Source organism: Oculina patagonica, chromosome 13 (assembly GCF_052425735.1).
Source record: "Oculina patagonica isolate OP01 chromosome 13, crgOcupat, whole genome shotgun sequence".
NCBI lineage: Eukaryota > Metazoa > Cnidaria > Anthozoa > Scleractinia > Oculinidae > Oculina > Oculina patagonica.
The window spans coordinates 1395276-1417730 of NC_135770.1; the positions used below are offsets into that span (position 1 = coordinate 1395276).

General features: G+C 39.2%; 1 protein-coding gene and 1 pseudogene across 4 annotated transcripts in view; both read left to right on the top strand.

Moving 5' to 3' along the window:
* The window catches only part of LOC144636747 (xanthine dehydrogenase/oxidase-like), an 89432-nt gene extending 87954 nt beyond the window's left edge, over positions 1-1478 (top strand). For all 3 annotated transcript variants that reach the window (XM_078495938.1, XM_078495939.1, XM_078495940.1), the window contains one exon: positions 201-1478. In XM_078495938.1, the coding sequence (XP_078352064.1) occupies positions 201-251 (51 nt within the window). In that variant the 3' untranslated portion in view covers positions 252-1478. The remainder of the gene's footprint in view (positions 1-200) is intronic.
* Positions 1479-3426: 1948 nt separating this feature from the next.
* Positions 3427-22455, top strand: part of LOC144636751 (uncharacterized) — a 38007-nt pseudogene continuing 18978 nt past the window's right edge. Inside the window, exons 1-9 of the transcript XR_013567615.1 lie at positions 3427-3517; positions 5086-5171; positions 5392-5510; positions 5948-6050; positions 6913-6968; positions 7225-7283; positions 8329-8371; positions 9026-9139; positions 10374-10459. The product of XR_013567615.1 is annotated as an uncharacterized LOC144636751 (transcript). The remainder of the gene's footprint in view (positions 3518-5085; positions 5172-5391; positions 5511-5947; positions 6051-6912; positions 6969-7224; positions 7284-8328; positions 8372-9025; positions 9140-10373; positions 10460-22455) is intronic.

Genomic DNA, 22455 nt, shown 5'->3' on the forward strand with positions numbered 1-22455 from the left:
CGGTCCCGACGGTGTCCGTTTTAGAGAGAGTTGACTGTAGAACAAACAACATAAACACTACCCCTAGCCCCAAACACAATAGCAGCTGCTACAGTAGAGGACCAGTAGAATTACAGGCTTATGAGAGCTGCTTGTTTTGCGTGTTAACTATAGTCTTCCTTGTCATTTATTATTTTTCTTCTTCTTTTGTTTCTTTACAGTTTACACCTCTAGCAGACCCAACTGTGAAAGACTTCAACGTGTACCCATGAGGCACCGAGATGTCATAATTCTTGATTTGTCGTTAGTTAAAACAACAAATGATACGAATTCATGGTATTAATGATTAATAATCGGCGATTTAGTGATAATTTTTGGAATGCCGCAATATGCAGCCTGGTTTCTTGGCGTCTAAAACTTCTATACTGTTTTTCTGCTCTCCCACCCACCCGACCCTATAACACACAATATAATACGCGTGTCTTTTAGTCGCTTCACTCTTTTCCAGTTTCATACTCGGTATTTGCCGGAAACAAGGCTGAAGTATAATCTTAACTAAAAATACTCGCAGAGAGTATTTATGGTTTAGCTGAAGCGGAAAATATTTAATAATGGTCTACTTTCATTTCAATACGTATATATGATAAACAATATTACAGTGGTGCACAAACGAAATGGACGGTATTTTTAATGGTTTCTGGGCTACAAAAAGGTGTTAAGCAACATTTTATTTCACATTAAATGTTTCCTTCTGAATTGATGTATTTGTATCACAAAACTATATTTACTTATTGGTATTGGTATAGTATATCTTATTTTCTTAATATATACTCAAACAAACTCAGAAGGGTTGTTTTATTTTATTTTGATAAAATAATGATTGGTAACCATCAAAATCTTATTTTTTCTTAGCAATATTAATATACGTAGGACATGAATGTTATAAGAATACAACAACTGATAACCAAGATGAATTTGTCTTAAAATCTCCCAACTTAAAAGAATAATTTGCATGCGGACATCAGGGGAAAAATGTATTAACACGAAAAGGGATTTTTAAAAATACTTTTCGTATGGTGTAACTGATCACCGAGGTAATTTTTTATAGATTAAATTTTCTTAACTAGCACTTAAGGAATTGTAAGCTGGAAACAAAGTCAACGAAGGAATAATTGTATGAAGATATCAGGGCTTAAAGAAGAAGTTCCCTTATAACGGGGCGTGGCCTGGTCATTCAACCCACCAACAGAACGTAAACTCTTACAAATCAACCAAACATTTCAACCGGACACGCACTACAGAGATGTAGAATGTGGTTGGTGACCAGGCATCACCACAACATAGTGAAACTTCTTGTTTAAATGTTTAACAAGACTAGGGGATATGAATATTTTCTTGGAATGTATCGTCTTGCAATAGTAAATAATGGTGTGTGTCTGACACGTTATAATATATGTAAATCATTCATAACTGGTGATGTAATAAATTTGATATACCTGCGTGTGACGGTTTGGTCTGTGAAATACGTATCACGCCAACTGGCACATACGACCGGTGTCTAACTCTCGCCCCTGAAGCACGAAGCGACTGGAGGTATTTGTGTATGCTATTTCTCAATTTCAGACCAAAATGGCTCCTTATGTGGGCATCGCGACGATTTATTGAGTTACACTCCTTCTTATAAAAGCGTGAACACTAAAAAATATGTCTGGAATGTTTGTGTTTAGCCAATCACATGCGAGAACTTCAGACCGCAGAAACCACAAACAGTAAATGGGTTTCCATCGGTCACGGAGCAACTTTAGTTCTTATTTTGTTTCAGGATACACGCTCTGTCTTTTTTAAGAATTTAAAGAACTGCTATTCTTTCGTATCGAGGGCCACATCCAGAACATGGTTTCAGGGATTTTTGAAAGAAAAAAAGGACGGTTTCTCTAGCGACGATATACGACATGGTTCAGTGCATGCAGTATGTTGTAGACATGTCTAGACATAAGATGTAAACACGATAAACCGAATATAAAATACAAAATTGTGGAGTTTTCGTTACTGATTGTAAATCTTTTCGGTAGAACAAGGGATTCGATTTATTTCGGCAAACGATTTCAACCCTTAGGCAATTAGAGGTTCCGTGATCGTAACACTGCAAACTGCAAAGGCTCCAGACGAAAATTATTCAAAATGTTGGCGTGATTGGTGCAAAGTAAACACCTCAATCGCTCAATCGTTTGATTTTCGCTTTTCCTTCCCGCTATCGTTTCGCGCGCTGTTATCGAAGAAACAAACCTTCCTTCTATCAGTGTTTAGGTCTGCTACAATAGTTGGGGTGAGATAAAAACCGGAAAATGCAAGCTTACCTCAGTACAAATTGTAACATGCCATCAGGCGAACGGTAACTGCAGATACGAATTCGTTACAATTTTTGAAAATTGGCGGCAACTGGGGCAAATCGTAGCGTCGGGCGCATCGGTTTTTCAATTTTTTCTATAAAAAAAATCACTCAAACCTATTCTTCAGTGGAGCAGTGAATGTTCTCAAAAAGGAAGGAATTACAATTAGTGTGTTTACTTGTAAATTGGAGCGAAACGAGAACCAAATATTGTTCCGTGACCGATGGAAACCCATGTGGTTTCTGCGGTCTGAAGTTCTCGCTTGTGATTGGTTAAAAGACAAAGAACATTCCAGACATATTTTTTAGTGTTCACGCTTTTATAAGAAGGAGTGTAAATCGCACCCCCCTATCGGCCGTTTTGTGGCCTCTCACCTGACTGAGCCACTTGACTGTGGATATGCTACAATAAAGTCATTATTATTATTATTATTATTATTATTATTATTATTATTATTATTATTATTATTATTATGAGTACGAATGAAAGCCACAAAAACATAGTTAATGCGAGCTTTTTTCAAGCTAGTTTTAGCAGAGTGCTGTGCGTGGCGGTTGAGATCGTTATTCACGGGGCAGAAAAAGTGATTTCATCGCAATCAGTGAGGCGGCATATATTTTTCTTGCACGATTGAAAAATTTCTTTCATTTTAGTAGAATACCCCTCGACCAAATTTTCGGAATCGAAGCTCAAAGGGGATTTTTCTCGCAAGGTATGAAATGGCACAGGTAATCCAAGCTCTACACACGAATTTCAATAATAACCCAAGCTCTTCACACGAATTTCAATAATTTTTAGAGATACGAGCTCGCAACTGTACGAGATTAACATATTTCGGGTACTCTCAAGAATGGCTTAACAGTTGACATAGTGACAGAAGGTAAAGTACATCTCGTTGCACAAAAAAAAGAATTGAATTCGTCTAGAAAGTCTGGGCGACCTGTGGAAATAACAGACAACTGACGTGTGCGCGTGTTGCGGACCTACTTTCCTCGTTTCAGACCGGGTAGGACTTGTGCGAGAAGTACGTTTGACTTCGCGCGATTTGTCCTCAAAAATTTACTATGAGGGAAACCATTTTATTGCTGGAATGGTTACAACGTTGAAGACATTCTAGCCGTCTTTCCCCGGAGTTTAATTCTTAACCTGTATGTATATAGTTCCTTTGTCTTTTATCTATCCGCTTTTAAAAGCTCCGCTCGTTAGATTCGATCGAGGACGAACTAGATCCTACTTCTTATTTCTGTTCCTTGATCGATCTCTATTTTTTGTAGTTCCTTTTCGCCTGAACTTTTATAAACATTTTTAGCCCTCAGTAAGCTTAACTAAAGCTATTAGAACTAACCACAATTTGTAATCTATTCTTGTTTGGCTGACGAGTTTATTTGGGCAGCAAAGGCTTTTCGCCAAAGTTCTGCGTTTGTTTATTTGCATAAGTCAAAGAAAGAGTCAATAATTTACGATGGGTGTTGCTGTGTTATATTTTTCAGTGACATAAAAGCAAAATCGGCTATTTTTAGCATCCATACTCACCATTTTCACAATTAGCAACGCTTGTTGTGTATCGTGAGTCATAATACCTGGAAGATTCATCTGCAAGCTAAAGTCCAGTTTAAATTTCCCGCTTCAGATCTAGTGACTAGAGGCGGCCATTTTGGATTTTGATCAAAATTGTTTTCTGCTTACAGCTAACTGCATGGAATCTATCTGATCACTTAATTTACTTTAACTGTACGGGATGAGTTTGAGATAACGCATGTTGTGTTTCGTTTATAGTCTAAACAGATTTTCCTGCAATGCCGCCAAGCATACATGTACCTGCCAACTCTCCAGATTTTCCTGGGAGTCTCCAGGTTTTTCATCAGATCTCCCAGTCTGATTTTCAGAGAGTATTCATAAATTGCCTTAAACAATATCCTTACAATGCAAAGATTTCTCGATGTCTCCAGATTTTTGTACTAAGGGGGTTGGCAGGTATGCCGCTGAGGGTATTATGAAGGATATTACTGTGTTGCTGGCTGGCTGACAATAATTATGCTGTCAGTATCCCTTGTAGGTTTAATTTCTGCCGCCCTCTTGAGTCTGGTCTTTGTTCCTCCCGAGAACAGTTTATTCAGGAAGAAGCCTGGGCTTATTCCTTAACAGCGACTGGTTATCGCGCCTATATCCCTTCTCTCTCTTGTACATACCTTGTTTGACTTGGTCTATGGTCTCCCAGTAATTTTTGTTGTACATATAATTGAAGGGCACGGTGCAAAAAGGGTGGCCGTGATTTTGGCTTGAAATGAACATTGCCAAAACAACTCCAAAATTCGCATGCGGGTTTGTTGACATAAGTAAAACATTGTTACAGTAATAAATTTATTTTCTGCGGCTTTTGCTCTGTTTCCGAGAAATAACTCATGCAAAAACTGGGTTTTTCCAGTAGGCATCTTTAGTACTTTCTTTGTTCAAAGGGAACAAAGAGACTTCTCAAAACACCAACTTTAAAAACCGAGCTTTCTGCATATGTTATTCCTGTAAAACGGAGCAAAAAGCAGGGACAATAAATACAGTAACAATGTTTTGCTTACGTAAACAAACTCACATGCGAAATTTGGAGTCGTTGTGTTGATGTTCTTTTTCGGCCAAAATCACTACCGCCCTTTCTGCACCGAACCCTTCAATTGATGAAATTTAATACAATTGTACATACTGCATTTTTTAAAGTTCTTAGGAGTCCAGTCATGTTATCAAACCAAACTGAGAATCAGTCTCATCATGAGACAGAAGCAGAGTATTCTGGTGTAGTAAACCTTTCAGGTGGGTATAACAATTATTATTATTTTTTAATCTTGATTAATTAAATTAGCACTGACAGCAATTTATTTGACTGTGTATATGTTGTGGTGCAATTTACTCTTGGTAAAATTAGGAGTTACAAATTATCCAGAGTTACACAAATGACAAATTACAGTAATTTCTCTTTTTTTTTTTTCAGAGTAGAAATTTATGTTTTGCACTCTTTCCTTTTAAACTGCAGGTCATCATTTAAAGAGAATAGAGCGTCTACCCAGAGGAATCTCACCTTATACTCTTCTTTTAAGCAATAATGAGATATCAAAGGTGGAGAATTTACAGTACTTTGTACACTTACAACAGGTAAGGAGCTAGTCAAAGGATTACGCTGCTTTTCTTGTTGTTTTTTTTTTATTAATTTCTGCAGGTTAAGTCTCTTAGAATAAGAAATGTGACTAACATTCAAGACTGGTTAATTACTAGGCTAGTAAGCAAAAACTGTTCTTGAAATCACTCTGGTAATCTGGAGACAGGGACATTAACCCAGGGGGTACTCAGGTATATTTTGGGTGGGTATGTGCCGCCCGGGTCTTCAAATTAGTACCCAAGATTTTGCATTCAAAATTATACTCCCATTTTAGATCTAGAAATAGATCAATTTTTTAAACACCGTTTTGGCTGCTTATAATTTGAAACTTTCATGCGTTTGAAATATCATCCCCCTTTCTACATATAGGTATCGTCTCTAAAATGGATGCTCCATTCTATTACCCAGATTTCAATTTTTTTTTCGGTTTCAGCTTTCCCTGGCTGGCAACCACATTGTGGATATTAAAGGAATCAGCGCAGCGTCAACTTTGAGAGTGCTGGATCTCAGTGACAACAGTATTGTCGCCATTGAAGGTATAGTGCAGCTGATCAACATCATATTCTGTTTTGTCGTGAACATAGTAAAATTGGGGTCGGCTAAGTACTGTTAGCAGTAGTAATAGGATGGCCGGCCTTTTGTTATGGTGTAAAGAGCTAATCATAGGTCGTATTTTAAGTCACATGACCAATTTTCACCTTGATCAGCATGCAGCAGTCCTTGAAAGGTCATGCAAAGTTGATGCACGGTCACAATAGGAAGTCATGCATGACTAAGTGGTCACACCAGAGTTTCATTTTTTTGTATTCTTGGGCAAGACATTTTTCTTTTGAAACTACCTCTCAGACTCTTGGTCTAAGGCTCATCCTCGGTGTAAAAACCTGTGAGCAGTGATGTAAAACAAAGAACGAACAAGACAACAAAGAATGCTCAAAACAATACAGAGTACTGAGAAAAACATATAGTTCAAAAACAGAGGAAAATTATTGGTGTAAAGTGTTTACACCTACAGTCGGGGGAACAAGTGCCAGTTGATGGCGACATCACTTCTCCGAGAAGTGACTGAGCCCGCAGTTTTCGTTCCAGAAGTTGGTAAGCAACCTGACGTATTTGTACGCGTGATTGCTTTCGGAGTACTCGTGAGCGCTCGCGCTAGTTTTTGATTGGATGAAATAATTCGGAAATTCTTCGAGTGCTTCAACGAAGATTTGCCAAAACCTGCACTTATTCCCCTGACTGCCTAGGTAAACCCTGATATAAGGGCCTGGTCTAGCATCCCATCCAGAGAAGTCGAAACAGTATTTGTTTAGTTGTTAGTAGTAATAATAGTTTAGTAGACTCACATGTAGTACCATAGTTGTAGCGAATCATAGTGGGTTTTTGCACTTTCTTTTAAAGGTGTCAATTCACTGAGCAATTTGGAATGGTTAAACTTATCTGGAAACAGCATTGAGGTACACTTCCTCTGGAGCTAGTTTTAAGTTTATAAAAATTGTTGTTGATTTGTTAATAACTGCGAAATGTTTTTTTTTCAATGTGCTGTTTAAAAAATATTCAATGTAACTTATAAGTACGGTAAAAATAAATACTTTGGGGTAGCAAACCTGGATTTTGGTATATGTACATTGTACTGTTTGTAATGGGGATAATGCATTTAAATGTTGATTGTTGAATTATGTTATTCTCATGTAGTGGCACTCTATTTTGTAGCAAATTGAAAATCTTGATAGAAATTACAACCTGTATCATCTGGATTTGTCAGACAATAGGTGAGTACATAGTTATATTTTGATATAATAAACATCAGTTAGTCTCCTAGCAATGGAGTCAGAGGTGGAGTTGTAAATAAATCAGAAGAACAGAGCATTAACCATCTGACTAGTGAAAATAATATTATTTGAACTGAGAAAGTAGTAACAAAGTTAAGTGATTAGGCCTACAACTCTGCCACTAATGATCTAGTGAGAAAGTGGAGGACTTCTTGAAGTCACAAGTAGACAGGAATTACTCAGGTGGGGGGGGGGGGGGGGGGGCGGCTGTGACCTAGCGCTGTAATTGGCCAGTTTGTTCTCCTGCTTCTGCTTGGGAGTCACTGATAATCATTCTAGTTTTCACTGGATCATAAACGATGGAGTCAAAAGTGGAATAACAAAAAATGGAGACGTTCTAAAATCAATCTTTGGAATCTGATTCTGTCAAGCTAATGACTAGGCTTAATTGACTTTGAATTTTTATTTTCACTAGGTTGTAAGTAGTAGATAAAATATGAGAGGAAGATCTGTATGGGCATTTACAATGGCAAGCCGATAGGCGAGCCATTGTAAATGGCCATACAGATCGGACGCGAATATTTTATTCTACTTGTGAAATGAAAACAATAAATTGAATGCAAAGTATTGTTATGCGATTCGGTAGAGATCTGTATCAAAAGTTAATGAATACTTATTAGCTGAGCAGGAGTTTATATCAAAAGTTAATTCTATTGTTGATTTGTATTGGGGTTTATAGTTGTGTACATCAGTGTGATCTGAACACTGTGCTGGGATTGGTTTGCACCCTCACTGAATAGTTAATGAATTTACAAGTGCTGTTACGACTCGGATTACAACTCCGACTCCATCACTAGTAGAAATCTACTTTTAGAAAGTGAGTTCCTTTTTTTGGGGTGGGGGGAGGATTCATACATTTCTCATGCTTGAATTCCAAAACTTACAGACAAGTACAGATTGCACAGTCAGTGTACTTATCAACCAAACTGAAATATCCATTTCATATGCTTTGAATAATGTGTCTTAAATTGTGTTTGTCTTTTAGTATTGCTGTTATCTCAGGCTTAAGAACTCTCAGGAAATTAAAGGTAAGTGTTTTCCATTGCATTTGGGGTTTGCTTTTCCGCTCACAACCTGTACATTTTGCTAGCTATGTATAAGCAATCCTGCTGCCAGTTACTCTGGAGAAGGCTGAGCACAGTGGCCTTATGGTCTGGATGTCGGACAGAATAATTCATACATTCCTTCCTTCATTTGTTCATTAGTCCGCCCATCCATTTATTTGTTCATTCATTCATTATTAACAAGGTTTTATTTCTCTGTGCACATGTTGCAGACTCTTTTGCTGCGCAGGAATCTAATATCTTCCCTGGCAGTCATCAAAGATCAAATATCAAACACAGTGTGCACCCTCTTTGACAAAAGTAGTTGACACATCGACTTTGCTCTCCCACTGCTGTTTTTATGGCAAATTTACCACTAGTTTTTAAATTTCATGACTATCCACTAAAATACCCCCCTCCCCCATCCAATGTTGTAAAATTGTAGCAAAGGGCTCCTAGAAACAAACTACAACATTGATAGGGGGAAGGGGGGTTGGAAAAGTGAGGCAAAAGGATGAAATTAGTCCAAATAACAATAAAATAGGGCCTAAATTGATAATTTGTCAAGATGATTGTCCATTCATTTGTTCATTCATTGATTATTAACAAAGTTTTTATTTGTCTGTGCACATTTTGCAGACGCTCTTGCTGCATGGGAATCTAATATCTTCCCTGGCAGTCATCAAAGACCAAATATCAAACACAGTGTGCACCCTGTCACTGGCTGATAATGAGATATCAGACCTAAATGAGGTACAGTTTTGACAGTTGTTAGCCTGCAAACACAGATGCTGATCTGCATAGTGCTTCTGGTTCATTTATATTTAATTCATTACAATCAGAGATATACTTCCCAGGTCATTTAGTGTGTGTGATAAGAATGGAGTTTCAGGCTAGGATCTCACTCTAATCATTTCTGGGGCATGTTGCATGTGTGGGCCACCAGAAAGTATTGTTATAACATTTTCTTATTCTATACTGGCCTAATATTGCTAGAGCATAAGACACTGGATCAAAGAGCCCAGGTGTCAGGGTGATTGTGTTGGGTTCTTGCATGGTGTTATTGAAAGGCACTGCAGTAAGCTGTGTAAGTGGGATTCAAGCTCGGGGGACTATTGAAAATACTTTTAAGGCCTGTTTGCTAACAGCACCTGATTAACCACCTACCATCTGGAATAAATGGCCTAGCCTGGAATACAATTTTAGAACAAGTGACCTAAACTGGAATAAATGGCCTAGCTCAAGGGTTAGGGCATTCAACTGGTGTAAGGCCTCTTCATAGGACTGAGACCGGGCTGTCTTGTTTACCGGGACGAATTTTGTCATCTGTTCATATGGGAAATTTCAGGCCGATTGACTGGGATGAAATTCAAGAGACAAACCAAAATAATGACACGTAAAGTTGCATTGTTCACCACTATGGTAGCTTTATCGACACTTGCAACTTTATTATAAAGCACATTTGCATACTTCTAATGTGGAAACACATACATGCTGCAGGATGAAAAAACGCAATGACAGTCTATTGCTTTTGATTTTCACTGACATGCATCCCACGGATTCGTTGTAAAGCAAAAATCAATCCAACGTGTCTTTCCCAGCAAAAAAAAGCAAAAAAAAGCGAAGCTATTTTCTCAAAAAAAAAAAGGTTCATCGTGGTAACCGGGCTAGAGTGTTCATATTATTATAGGAAAATTTTCATCCCAGTTGCCGAGCTCTCGGTTTCTACAACCGAAATCTCGGTAACCAGGCTGGCCTGCCTTCTCATATGAACACGTCAAACTTTATACAAACTTAAGGAAATAGGAGTGAGGTGAGATATTCGTAACTGGGCCAGCCCAGTCAACCAAGCTCATATGAAGAGGCCCTAATTATAAGAAGGTCATGGGTTTGATTCCAGTGAGGGTCTGACCGTCTCATGCTTGTGACAACAGAAAGTTACATCTTTCTCAGCACCTGATTACCGGTAATTATTTTGTTTTCTCAGGTGATGCACTTGTCTTCTCTGATCAATCTAGAGCAGCTGTCACTCATAAACAATCCTTGTGTCCTACCCAGTGGTGCATGGAGGCTGTATCTTTTATAGAATGCTGCTAGAATTCTTCAGTTGCACTCTCAGTTTTTCCCCTGCATGAACGGTGTTTGAGATTTGATTCCAAAATTTCATACTGATGATGTAACTCTGGGAACTGTGTTCTGTTTTGTAAAGTTTGTTGCGATCAGTATGGAATTCTATGGGATCAAATCTCAGACATCAGAGACATTGTCTTCTCAGGCTACTGCTGCTGATACTGTTAATTATTATACATTACTTTACAGAAATACATGTGTATTACCTTTGTGATTAGGTGGCAGCCCCTGCCATACAGCAGCCTTGCAAAGGTCTGTAAATTTGTTCAGTCAATAGCAAGGTTGCAAATGTACAGATTAAGAGGCAGTCGCCATAATTCCGTTCTGCTAATTTTCGGATCAGTAACACAATTGCCTTCAAACTTTGCCCACGAGTCTATCTTAATTCAAAAGCAAATGAAATCACCTTAGTTTTTGCAAATATCGAAAAATAATTTTTTTATGAATTTTTTTCGATTGGACCGCGACTGGCCTATTTTTAGCAATGGCGACAAGTGAAAAATAGGAAAATTGTCGAGTTCACCGCTTCAAAATTATAAGATATTAGGAATTGTTTTACTTTTCCTGGATTAAATTGGACCTTTATTTATACAAAGCACACAATTTCGGTTCGTTTAAAAGAAACTTACAATACGAAATATTTTTTTGTTTGCAGCCTACTTCGCCATAAACGCCAACAGCTCAAAAATGCACATTTTCAACTGGCCATTGCGCAAAAGTCCAACTACTTCCGCGTAATATTTGTATCCATACCAACTAAAAAGAAGTCAAAGAGCATAGAAATGTAAAAATATGTTGTGGTTTAAGCGATTTTTTAGCGCAGCCAGGCAGCAACTTTGCTGTTGTTGCGAGCATGTTTATTTACATTGACACAAGAAAGTCGCTCACGCGAAACGAATTTAGCATGAATAACACAATATTTCGCAAACGTCCTAGCTTAACAAAACTTTGAAATAACAGCTGACACAACAAAACATCATTTAATACCCGGAAACCTCACCAGCTAGTCAAAAATATATATACTGTCGCCTACCTGCAAGACAACCGCACAAGGTCAAGTCCGCCATGCAATTAGATTTCGCATTCCTTTCTAGTTTTCGTCGAGCATAGTATTCGCAGAAAGTTTCGAATTAAAACCATTGCCCATAAAACACTTTGCACAAACCATATGATTCCGATAATATGAACAAATGAAGGAAAGTAGCGGGCAGCACAACCGAAGAAATTAACCGAACACAAAACATCGGCTTGAACGCGAACGTTGATTGAAAGTTGTGTCACGCAATCTAATCTAACCACGTTATGTGTCAACTGAAGAAATCAATAATTGACTGTACAAAATTTTAAATATTGTTTTACACTGTCCGGAGCCTGATGTTGTGCTGTCTTTGTGTGTACCATTTTGGTGAGTTTAATTGACGCCAAGCGTGCATTATTTACCTAGGTTGTTTTGATTTTCTGATTTCGACCACTTCCGGTATATCTTCCTATCTTGATGTTTTCATCTGTAAAATTTTTCGTTCACTTTTTAAATAAAAAAACTCACTTTAGTAAAATGATATATAGTTTCTGTTTAGTTGTAAACAAATATGTAAATGAAAAAGATATGCGGATGATCAGGAATGAAAAAAGCAAAAACAAAAAGAGGCCTATAAAAACCCGCCGCCATCCAGCACATGTCAATCATACTTTGTCTTGTTCTCGTGAAGTTTTCACATTTTCCAACAAAATGGAGGAGTTGTTCTTTCTGTCATACACTTCGAAGTACAAAGGTAGTTGTGGTAATTCAAGGGGAATAACCGAGCTCGTTCGCCTTGGAGATTGTAATGATTCCGTAGTCAGGCCCGTAGCCTGGTTTTTGCCCGGGTAGGTTCGTTTTCTCTTAAAGCGGACCAAACAGTTGGACTGAACATTTGCTTAGTATTTTTTCTCTTTATTCACTTTAGCAGTGCACACAAAATGCCATCAGGGGCGATACAAAGCCAGCTTTAAAGAGCTGTAGACTAAAGGACGCGCGGAAGGGAGAGTTCAGGGACTGGACTATAGATCTGGTTAACTGGACCGCAAGGGCCGCCGTTTTCGAGGATCCAACAGTGGGTACGCTTCCATGGGGATTTTTTTTTTACTTTATGGCGATTTTTCTTGTATTTTGGAAGCACATAAAGTCAAAGATTTCACAACAGAGGATTGCACTTTCACTTATTCCTATATAAACGAGCTTTTCTTTAACGTCACATAACATTGTACGTAGTAGTATAGAGGGTAGGCCACAAATACCACCACGAATTAGACGCTTTTATCGCAGCTGGAGTGCGTTTTTTGGCAAGTGTTAATGAGTCACGGTAAATTCCCCGACTTTGTTTACCCACGCGGAAAAAAACAAAATTTGCATACCATGTTCAGGCAAGCCCTTGACATGTTCAAACAAGCCCGTGACTGTCACGTCACGCGACGCTTTTTTGACAGGGTGCGATGAGTCATGATATTACAACGTCTAAAAATATCATTCGGGTAAACCCCGACACCCACGCACAAATTTGCATGCCGCTCGCGGCTTCATGTCAATTGAACATTTGCAGACATTGAAATATACATCAAGATGGGCCGAGGAAGAACTGGAGTTTTGATAACAAGTGGGAAAAAAAAAGTTAAAAGGTTTATTGGACCCCCTTTACAAACTTTTCAACATAATAAAATTGCTAAAGAAAACAATCAAACAGTGATTTTATTGTCAGAAGAGGCGATCGCACAGTTGAAAACTTTTGACAAAGAGCTTGTCGCAAACCTCTTGACAGGAAATTGACTCTTTTAAAACTGTTTTTTTTTGTACGTCTTAATATTTACCGGTAATTATTAAATTTAACAAACCTGTTTTTGTATTTATTGCTCCGTTTTTATTTGAAATTGCGACCAAAATTTTGTCTCCTTTTGATGCTTCTAATGAAACAAGGTCCTGTTTTTGGAAATTAGAAACGGTTGGACTGAGTGTGGCTGACCCCCTTGCACCATTTTCTGTTTGAACCTTGATCGCCACCTGTACTTCATCATTTACAACATTATCATCTTTTTTACTTAAAATAAGAAACTGCCATTCTTCAATTCTTCCATCAACGGGCATAATAAAGTAATTTAAATTAAAATTAAATTTAACCAAATAAAAAACAACAGAACTTGGGTGAAAATGGCCCCCAAGAGTAATTGTACCATCGGTTCCATCATAAAAACCGTTTATGACAAAATTTGTTATTTTTGGAAAATAGTTTTTTAACTCAAACCCATTCATATCAATATTCGTTTCAAGCACCATGTCTCCACTTGAAATAATGAAAGGCTTTTCAAAAACATCGCTTGGCACGTCCGCTTGATAACCCTTTACACCATAAGCAATTAAATAAGCTTGCTCACTTGCTTGTGACCCCGAGTAACCAGGATTGGTTATGTCAATAAAAAGTTTATCGTCACTGTTTGACGCATTTTTTTGTGAGTGAATGATTGTTCTCGTATATTTTGGCGTGTGATTGTTGAATCTTTTTGTATGATAATTGACAGTGTTACTTCCAAAAGGTGACGAAGCACTTAAACTCCAGTTAAGATCACTTTCTGGGAAGAAAAACTCAACACAAAGAGTGTAATCACCAGAGGGCAACCCGGTTAGGCCGATTTTAAGTCTTGAATTGAAACTGTTTCCAGATTTTACTAAATTAAAACGAAAAGCGCTTTCTTTGAGTAAGTGAACACCAGAGGTAAAATTCTCAACAACTGTTAATGAGTTAACATTTGTAACACCTTGAAAAGAAGATGCAGAAAAAAACAAATGTGAAAACAAATTTTCGTTTACTCCTGAAGAAATTGAGTGAGTTGAAACATACTTTTGCATTGAAACTAAGTTTACAGCGTCTTGGTCTCCGACAGGATTTGCAAGCTGTTTGATCGAATGGTCGTTCATTACCAAATTTTGATTAACAACACCCATTTGTCCAGGGTCACCTTTTATGCCAGCGGGACCTTGTGGACCAGTAGGACCAGTTGGGCCGGCATCTCCTTTTGGCCCTTTTGTTCCAGCAGGCCCAGTATGCCCAGCAGGCCCAGTGGCACCAGCGGGCCCCGTTGGACCTGTTTCACCTTTTGGACCAGCAGGACCAGCAGGACCAGTTGCACCGACGGGGCCAGCAGAGCCAGTTGCACCTTGGGGCCCTTGTGGACCAGCAGGACCAGTAGAGCCAGTTGGGCCGCTGTCACCTTTATCGCCTTTTTGACCAACGAAACCTCTTGACCCAGTTGGGCCTTGGGGACCTTGAGGACCAGTGTCGCCTTTCGGGCCAGCGGGGCCAGTAGGACCGCGAGAACCTTGTGGACCAGCAGGACCAGTAGGACCTTGGGGGCCTTGGGGGCCAGTGTCGCCTTTATGCCCAGCAGGGCCAATCGAACCTCTTGGGCCAGGGGGGCCGGGAGGGCCAGTTGTTGAAGAGCTGTCTGAAGGATGGCCTGTGTCTCCGTTGAAAGCACCCATTATATATATTCGTCAAAATTTTTTTTCGTAGTTTTTTTTGGCCTGTCGTGATACAAAAAAGAGAATTTTTTTTTCTGTTGCTTGATTAAGCTGATTTCTGTCTATGGCAAGCTCATCAGCAATACGATTATTTTCTCTTGGAAGAAAAGAAAAAATACAAAAATGGCTGCAGTTGTCACGAATATTTTTCGGCACTTTGAAAAAACATTGAGAAAGATAAATGACGCTGCATTGACGATGCCTTCCGTTTATAAAGTAATTGATGATTTCGTTTTGATTGCTTTCACAAACCATGTCATCAAATATGACAATTTTTTGGTTGTCATCTGTGAGTTCTTCAAGGGGAATAACGGTGTTGGTTGCCTCGATAACTTCATAACCAGTTTCAGGATTGACTCTTTTTTCAAAATCGTCAAGAATCAACTGATACTTTTCTTGATGAAGATTTTTTGCGCAAAGATAAATTTTGTCGTAAACCAAAAGCTCATAAAGCATGTGTAAAAGAGTGTTTGTTTTTCCAGAGTTGCTTGGACCACAAATAAGCATGCGAAAAGTGTCAGATGGCATGCTTGTATGCCCCTGTTTGAAAGCACTTTGCGAATAAAACTCAGGATCGTAATTCGGAATCTTCATTTTTTAGTCGTTATATATATACGCAAAAAGATGTCGATGAAAAAATGGCAAACACTTGCTGAAAAAAAGGCCGCTGTTGAGCAGCAAAATGAAAAAATACTTACTGCAATGAAAAACAAAGCGATTGAAAAAAAATTTGGACAGCTTTCAGGTGAGGAGGTATTTAAACCGCTGACACGAAGGTTTGACCGCGCCTTTACAGCGCAAAAAGATACTGAAAAAGTGCCAGACTATGCCTTAGATGCTTTTGATGCAATCAACCCATTTGATGGAGATTTCAGGCCAGATGAAGAAACACCCCCTGTAACTCCTCCTTTGACACCAGATGCAGAAACTTTTTTGCAGTTACCCGTACCTGACTATTCAATAGCTGAATCTGACCAAGATTTCGAAGACGACACCCCCGAATCAACACCACCACCAACACCAACATCATCACCGGTTCCCACTCTTGCAGAAGGGGAGGATGATGATGATGATGATGCAACGAAAGGTGGTGTTGATGATGATGCAACAAAAGGTGATGATGATGCAAAAGAGGGCGATGCCGCAACGCCGCCACAAGACTTGTCTCAGTCAGTTGAACGCGCCAAATGGGGGACACCACAAAATCCAGGAATTCAGGGATCAGAATCAACTGATTTGCAGGTGCTGAACAGCATGTTAACGAAAAATAAAGACAACCCCGACTATGTCGTGAAAAGCCCGAAATCAAAATATCACGGTTACACTATTCCAGACATACAAAAAGCCCGAGACGAAATTTTAGAAAGAAGGGGAGAAAAGAAAGCAAAATCTTCTTTATTTTCTGAAAAAGAACCCCCGGATCAAGAGGGGAGCGGTGTTGTTGATGTTAACGACCTTGTTGACAGACTTCATATAAGCCTCGGTTCAATTGAGGCAGGAAACACTTCAAAAAAGTTGCGCAGACAAATAGTTTTATTGCTGCAAATGTTAACAAAACAAAAAGCGCTGACAACAAAAGAAGCAAAAAAAATTTTTGATAAGTATATAGGATGAAACATCTTAACCTTTTGCTCAACTCCGCGATTGCGAAAAAGAGTGATGCAAGAAATGAACCTCATGACTTTAAAATTCACTTTTCACCCCCAATTGTTTTGGACCCTTCAAAAAGGTACAAAGCGGCAATGAACGAGCTTGTAACAATGAGCTATTCTTGGTACAATGTTTCAGAAAAATATAACAATAACAAATTTAAATGGAAGAAAAAAAGTGACTCAGACTGGATTGATGTTACCATTCCTGATGGAATGTATGATTACAAAGACTTGAACGACGCTTTTCAAACTCTTACAGGAAAAACTGATGATTCAAAAGACATTTTTGAACTTTATTTTTATACCACGACATACAGAGTCACAATTTTGATTGCAAAGGATTACGAGCTTGATTTAAGAGAAGGCAATTTTTCAGATCTTATTGGTTTTGAAAAAAAAATCTTGAACGATGCAAACAACGTTGGCGATCATGTTCCAAACTTGACGAGAGGGGTAGACTGGATTTATGTTCATTGCGACCTTGTTTCAAGAGCTGTTGACAACATTGAAGACGATGTTTTGTACACGTTGTCAACATCGACTCTTCAAATATCTTATCCATTTTCGAAAGAGCCTCGTCGACTCTTGTGGCATCCAGTTAACAAATACCGAATTAACTCGATAAGAATCAGAATCAGTGACGGACTTGGAAATGACCTTTTTTTGAACGATCAACCTGTCGCTTTGAGCATCTTCATTGAAGAATACGAATGATTTTTTTGACAAAGTATAGGATGAATCACCCAAGCGAGTGGACGAGAGTTTACGACAGAGGTCGATACAGATATCAGCACAAAGGAACGGGGGTCATAAGAGATACTCTAATGGCAATAGGAAAACGATTTGCGAAAAAGGGGAAAAAAAAGGCAAAAAAGGTTGCCAAACAAGCCGCTGAAAAAGCCGTGGGAAAAGCGGTTGAAAAAACGGCAGAAACTACCAAAAAGATTTCAGAGCGCGGCGCAGAAAAAATTCAGCAAGTTTTAAAAAGAAAAGAAAGTTTTTTACCTGATTCACGAAAAAAGCTTGAAAACTTGGTGAAAGAAAAAGGACTTAACCCAACATCAAGAAAAAAGCTTGAAAATATTTTAAGAAAAAAAGAAGAGCTTAACCCAACATCGAGAAAAAAGCTTGAAAATATAAGAAGAGAAGCAATGTTGAAGGTGAACCAAATGATCGCAGAAAATTAAATTTTTTTTGCAGAATATATATACCCGGCTTCGAGAGCGATGTTTAGAAGCGCCAAGTTTTTGGAAAAAACTGAGTTTGTGCGTTTTGGGTTAGACAAGGCCATTTCCATTCCTGGAAACGGTCTGCGCCAGGCCAAAAGTGGCTACAAATTTTTCGTGACTGACAGGGACAACTGGTACGACTGGTACAACGCTTACTTCCGAGCAGATTTTACATTCGAAGTGGTCGCAGATAGCGCGGGAATTGCAGCAAACACCGAGGCGGCCCCAATTAACGGCTCTTTTTCTTTGTTGAAAAAACTTGTGGTTAAATCTGCGGGCAAAACACTTTATGATGTTGACAACATTCACAAGCTGATATTTATCAAAAACTTGTTAGATTATTCTGATGACTACGCCAGAAGCACCGCAAAAAGCCAGTTTTGGTATCCAGATACAACTGCTCAGCGTATAACAACAGCGGCATCAACAAACCTTGGAAGTAAAGAAAGGGGAACTTTGTCAAACCAGAAAAAAATGGTAAACACGATCATTCCTCTTAACAGGTACTCTTTTTTTGAAGGGCTCAGTGACAAGCTTTTACCGCCAATGCAGCTTGAGTTTGAAATAACCTTGCAGTTTGACACAGAATTGATTTGGCAGGAAGGCGCTACAGCAAGGCGAATTGTTGTGAAAAACTTTGAGCTTTGGGTTCCGATGCTAAGGTTCACGAGCAAAGGGCAAGTGCTTGTGAACGAAGACTTTTTAAAACCAAGAAAGTGGACTTACATGAATGAAATGATGCAGCCTAGCAGCCGCCGGCGTGATGCTTTTGGTGCTTGGCAAATAAATCCCGGAATCAAAGACGCAAAGCACGTCTTCATCTTCATTCAGCGATCCGCAAAAGTAAACACTCTTTCCGAGAACCCATACTTTTTTGACACTTTCAATATTGATGGTGACAACTCAGCAAAGCTCGCCACTTGCAGGCTGCAGTACGGTTCTTCTCAGTATTATCCTGAGCTGGAGTACGACGAAAATTTTAAGCTGCGAATCCTCAACGACGCGATGAATTACCGTTACCGAAAAAATGATTACAATACAGGAGTTCAGCTGCATACAAGCAACTTCGAAACACTTTACCCTTTTCTTTACTTCGACCTTCGAGAAAACAAAGACAACTTGACAAATGACCCAAAGCAGATGGTTTTTCACTACCGACTTAACGAAGCGGCAGATGAGGATTACATAGTTTACGCAGCTATTTTGTATGAAACCGAAATGGTTTTGAGGGCGGTGGGTAACGAACTGGTTGCGGTCTAAATTTTTTCACAAAATATATACAAGATGACTTCTTACTACCCGCGTAAGGTCGTGCTTTCTGAGGGACAAAAAGAAAGCCTTGCCAAGGCGTTTTCAAACAAAACAGCAATTACACTGAGACTAAAGTACGAAGACATTTCCGGAGGAGTCGGAAGCACTTTGCATTTGACCGCCAGTCAAATCAAAAAAATCAAGCAAGCCGTCAGCGACAAAAGGGGAGTTGATCTGAAAATGAGCAAAACGCAGATCAAGAACTCACTCAAAATTGTTAAGGCCGCAGTTCTCGGAAAAGGGATGCAGGTAAAACCGCCAAAAGGTGGCAATGGTATGAGAGTTATGCCTGCACACGTGATGCGGCGGCCGCCTCCATTCATTGGAACTTGGGGAGAAAAAAAATGAATTTTAAGGACGTTCCTTTAACTGATTTTGACCTGTTTGCGTGGTGTGATCAACTCAAAATCCCGATAAAAGGTGTTTTTTCAAGAAACGAATTTTTGCCAAAAAATCACTCTCCCTGCATAATCAACATGGACGACTTGGGCGGCCTTGGTACTCATTGGGTTTGTTGCTTTCGAAAAAGAGAAAAAGAAAGCTATGAGTACTTCGACTCTTTCGGTTTGCCCCCACCCGCAGAATGGGAAAATGAGCTTGTTCTTGAAGGAAAAAAGAGCTTTTTGCGAAACGACAACCAGATTCAGTGGGAAAAAAGCGTGCGGTGCGGTTACTACTGTTTGCTTTTTTTGAACGAACGAAACAAAGGGCGGTCGTTTAAGAAAATTCTTGAAATGTTTTCTGGCGATTTGTTGAAAAACGAAGCTGTGGTCAAAAAGTATTTTTTGCATCAAGTATAAAATGAAGGTGTATTGCGTTAAAGAAAGAAAGTTTACTCCCAACGTGCCCGGCAGTGAAAAAGTGGTAATAACCAAAAATGCCCGAAAAATGTTGAAAGCCAAGTGCGAAAGCTGCGGCATCACAAAAACAAGGTTCCTTTCGAAAAGCCAGAGCCAAGGAGGCGCTTTAGCAAGGCACAAGACACGCTTGGTTGACAAAATCGCCGAGGGAGCAAGCATGTTTTTGTCTGGCCCCTCTCCCTCGTTTGCAACGGCAGCTGCGAAACTTGCGGGGCAAGCATTCAAAGGAGTGAGCGACAATGTCAAATATTTTCGAAGAACATAAATTAAACAAAAAAAGACAAAAAAAAATAAATGGAAATTCAAAAAGTTTACTGCGTGAAAGAAAGGCGTTGCACTTACAACGAGCCTTATACCAAAAGAACTGCGATAAACATCGAAGGTCAAAAAATTCTTGAAGCAAAATGCATCAGTTGCGGCATAAAAAAGGTTGTTCGTTATGACCCGGTAAAAGGTTTTTGGACTCCTAAAGGCGCTTGGAAAGCCAAGCAAAAAACAGAAATTTTTTCTACAGGTATATAAATGAAAGTCTATTGCGTAAAAGAAAGACAGTTCACTCCCAATGTGGAGGGAAGCGAAAAAATCGAGATGACAAAAAATGGCCGAAAAATGTTAAAAGTGAAATGCGCCAGTTGCGGAATAACGAAAACAAGATTCGTTTCAAACAAAACGGGGGCAGGCGTTGACATTCACAAAGCCATCGGCAAGCTACCAAAACCAAAAAAAGGTTGGACTCTACCAGGTCACAACTACACTGGTCCCTACAATCCTCTTGAAAAGCAGCTTACATACGATCCGAAGACCGGAAAGATATTGAAAATCATGCAGAAGCCTACCGGGGCGACAGACGCAGTCGCGATGCAACACGACGTTGATTATTCCGTGTGCGAAGGAAAAAAAGACGTGAAAGGTTGCAAACATGCTGCAGACAGAAAAATGGTGAAGGCGCTTGATGCAATTCCCAAAAACAAGCGCCAGTGGGGGCACACTTTGGCAAGAAACACTATCGCGTCAAAGCAGAAGGTCGGCTTGGGTGTCGGTGAAACGATCAACAAAAAGGTCGGTGAGAAAATTCCTGGTTTTAAGCAGGCTCAAGATCTCGGCATGTTGTTAACAGGAGCTCTCGGTGGAGATAAAAAGCTTCTTGAAAAATATTGGTCAGGAGACATAGCAAAGGGCGCTTTCAACACCAAAACGGGGTTTTTCAGCAAAAAGTTTTGGACTCACCCTTCAGAAAACCAAGACCCTTCTTGCTCAGCCACAGTTTATAACAAAAAAACAGGAAAATGGGTTAATCATTATTGTGATTAAATCAAAAAAAAAATTTTTTTGTCTTCAAGTATAATGGCCCCCGCTACCCAATACAGACGAGCCGAAATCAAGGCAATGAAACTGACCTTGGAAAATCAGCAGGCCCACTACGAAAAGACTTCCGCCAAATTCAAGCGCTGGCATACTCGCTGTCAAACAGCTTGCGCTTTAACGGGCGGTGCCGCGACGATTCTTACCGGCTCAGGTCTCGCAGCTTCGCTTTCCGCTGTCGGCATTGTCGTTGGCGGGCCTTTGATTGGAATAGCAACAGTTTTTTCTCTCACTTCAACTTCTTTGGGCGTCACTGTCAAGTTTTTCTTGCAAAAAGCAAAAAAACACAAAAAAATACTTTCACTTGCGGAAGAAACTCTGTTTGCAATCAACTCTCTCACTTCTGCGGCCCTTGAAGACGGACAAATTTCTGACGACGAATACCAAGAAATCGTCAAAAAGTACAGTGCCTTCTCTTCGAAAAAAACAAAACTGCGTTACTCAAATCACACTGACAGCGCTCGCTCCCACCAATCTTGAAAATGTTTTTCGGCAGTTTTTTTCGTTTTTTCATTTTTCGTCAAATTTTCCTCCAGCTTTTTGATCATTTCTTCTTTTTTTGGCCAAGAATCTGGTAGCTTTTTAAAATAAAAATACAAAAAACATGTGTAGTTAATATGTTTTTTTTTTGGCAGTCTTTCACCACGTTTGCCAAAAATCGCAGCCTTGATGGATCAAAATCTTGCCAAACAATACCGTTTTTTGTTAAAACTGTTTTCAAATATGACAAGTTCGCTGTCGGCGCAACCGACCTTTTTTCTGTCTCTTCCAGGTATTCGAAACCGTGGGGTTCTTGAAAAACGATTGGTTCAAAAGTTTTCTTTTTCGCAACAAGAACCAAACAGAAATTTTGGATATCTTTTTTTGTCAATGGTTTTGCCCCGTAAAGCACACCATAAGGGTCATCAACAAATGGTTTTTTGTCTTTTAGCCACTTGAGGCTTAAAGATTTGACAAAGTTATAATAAATCGTAGT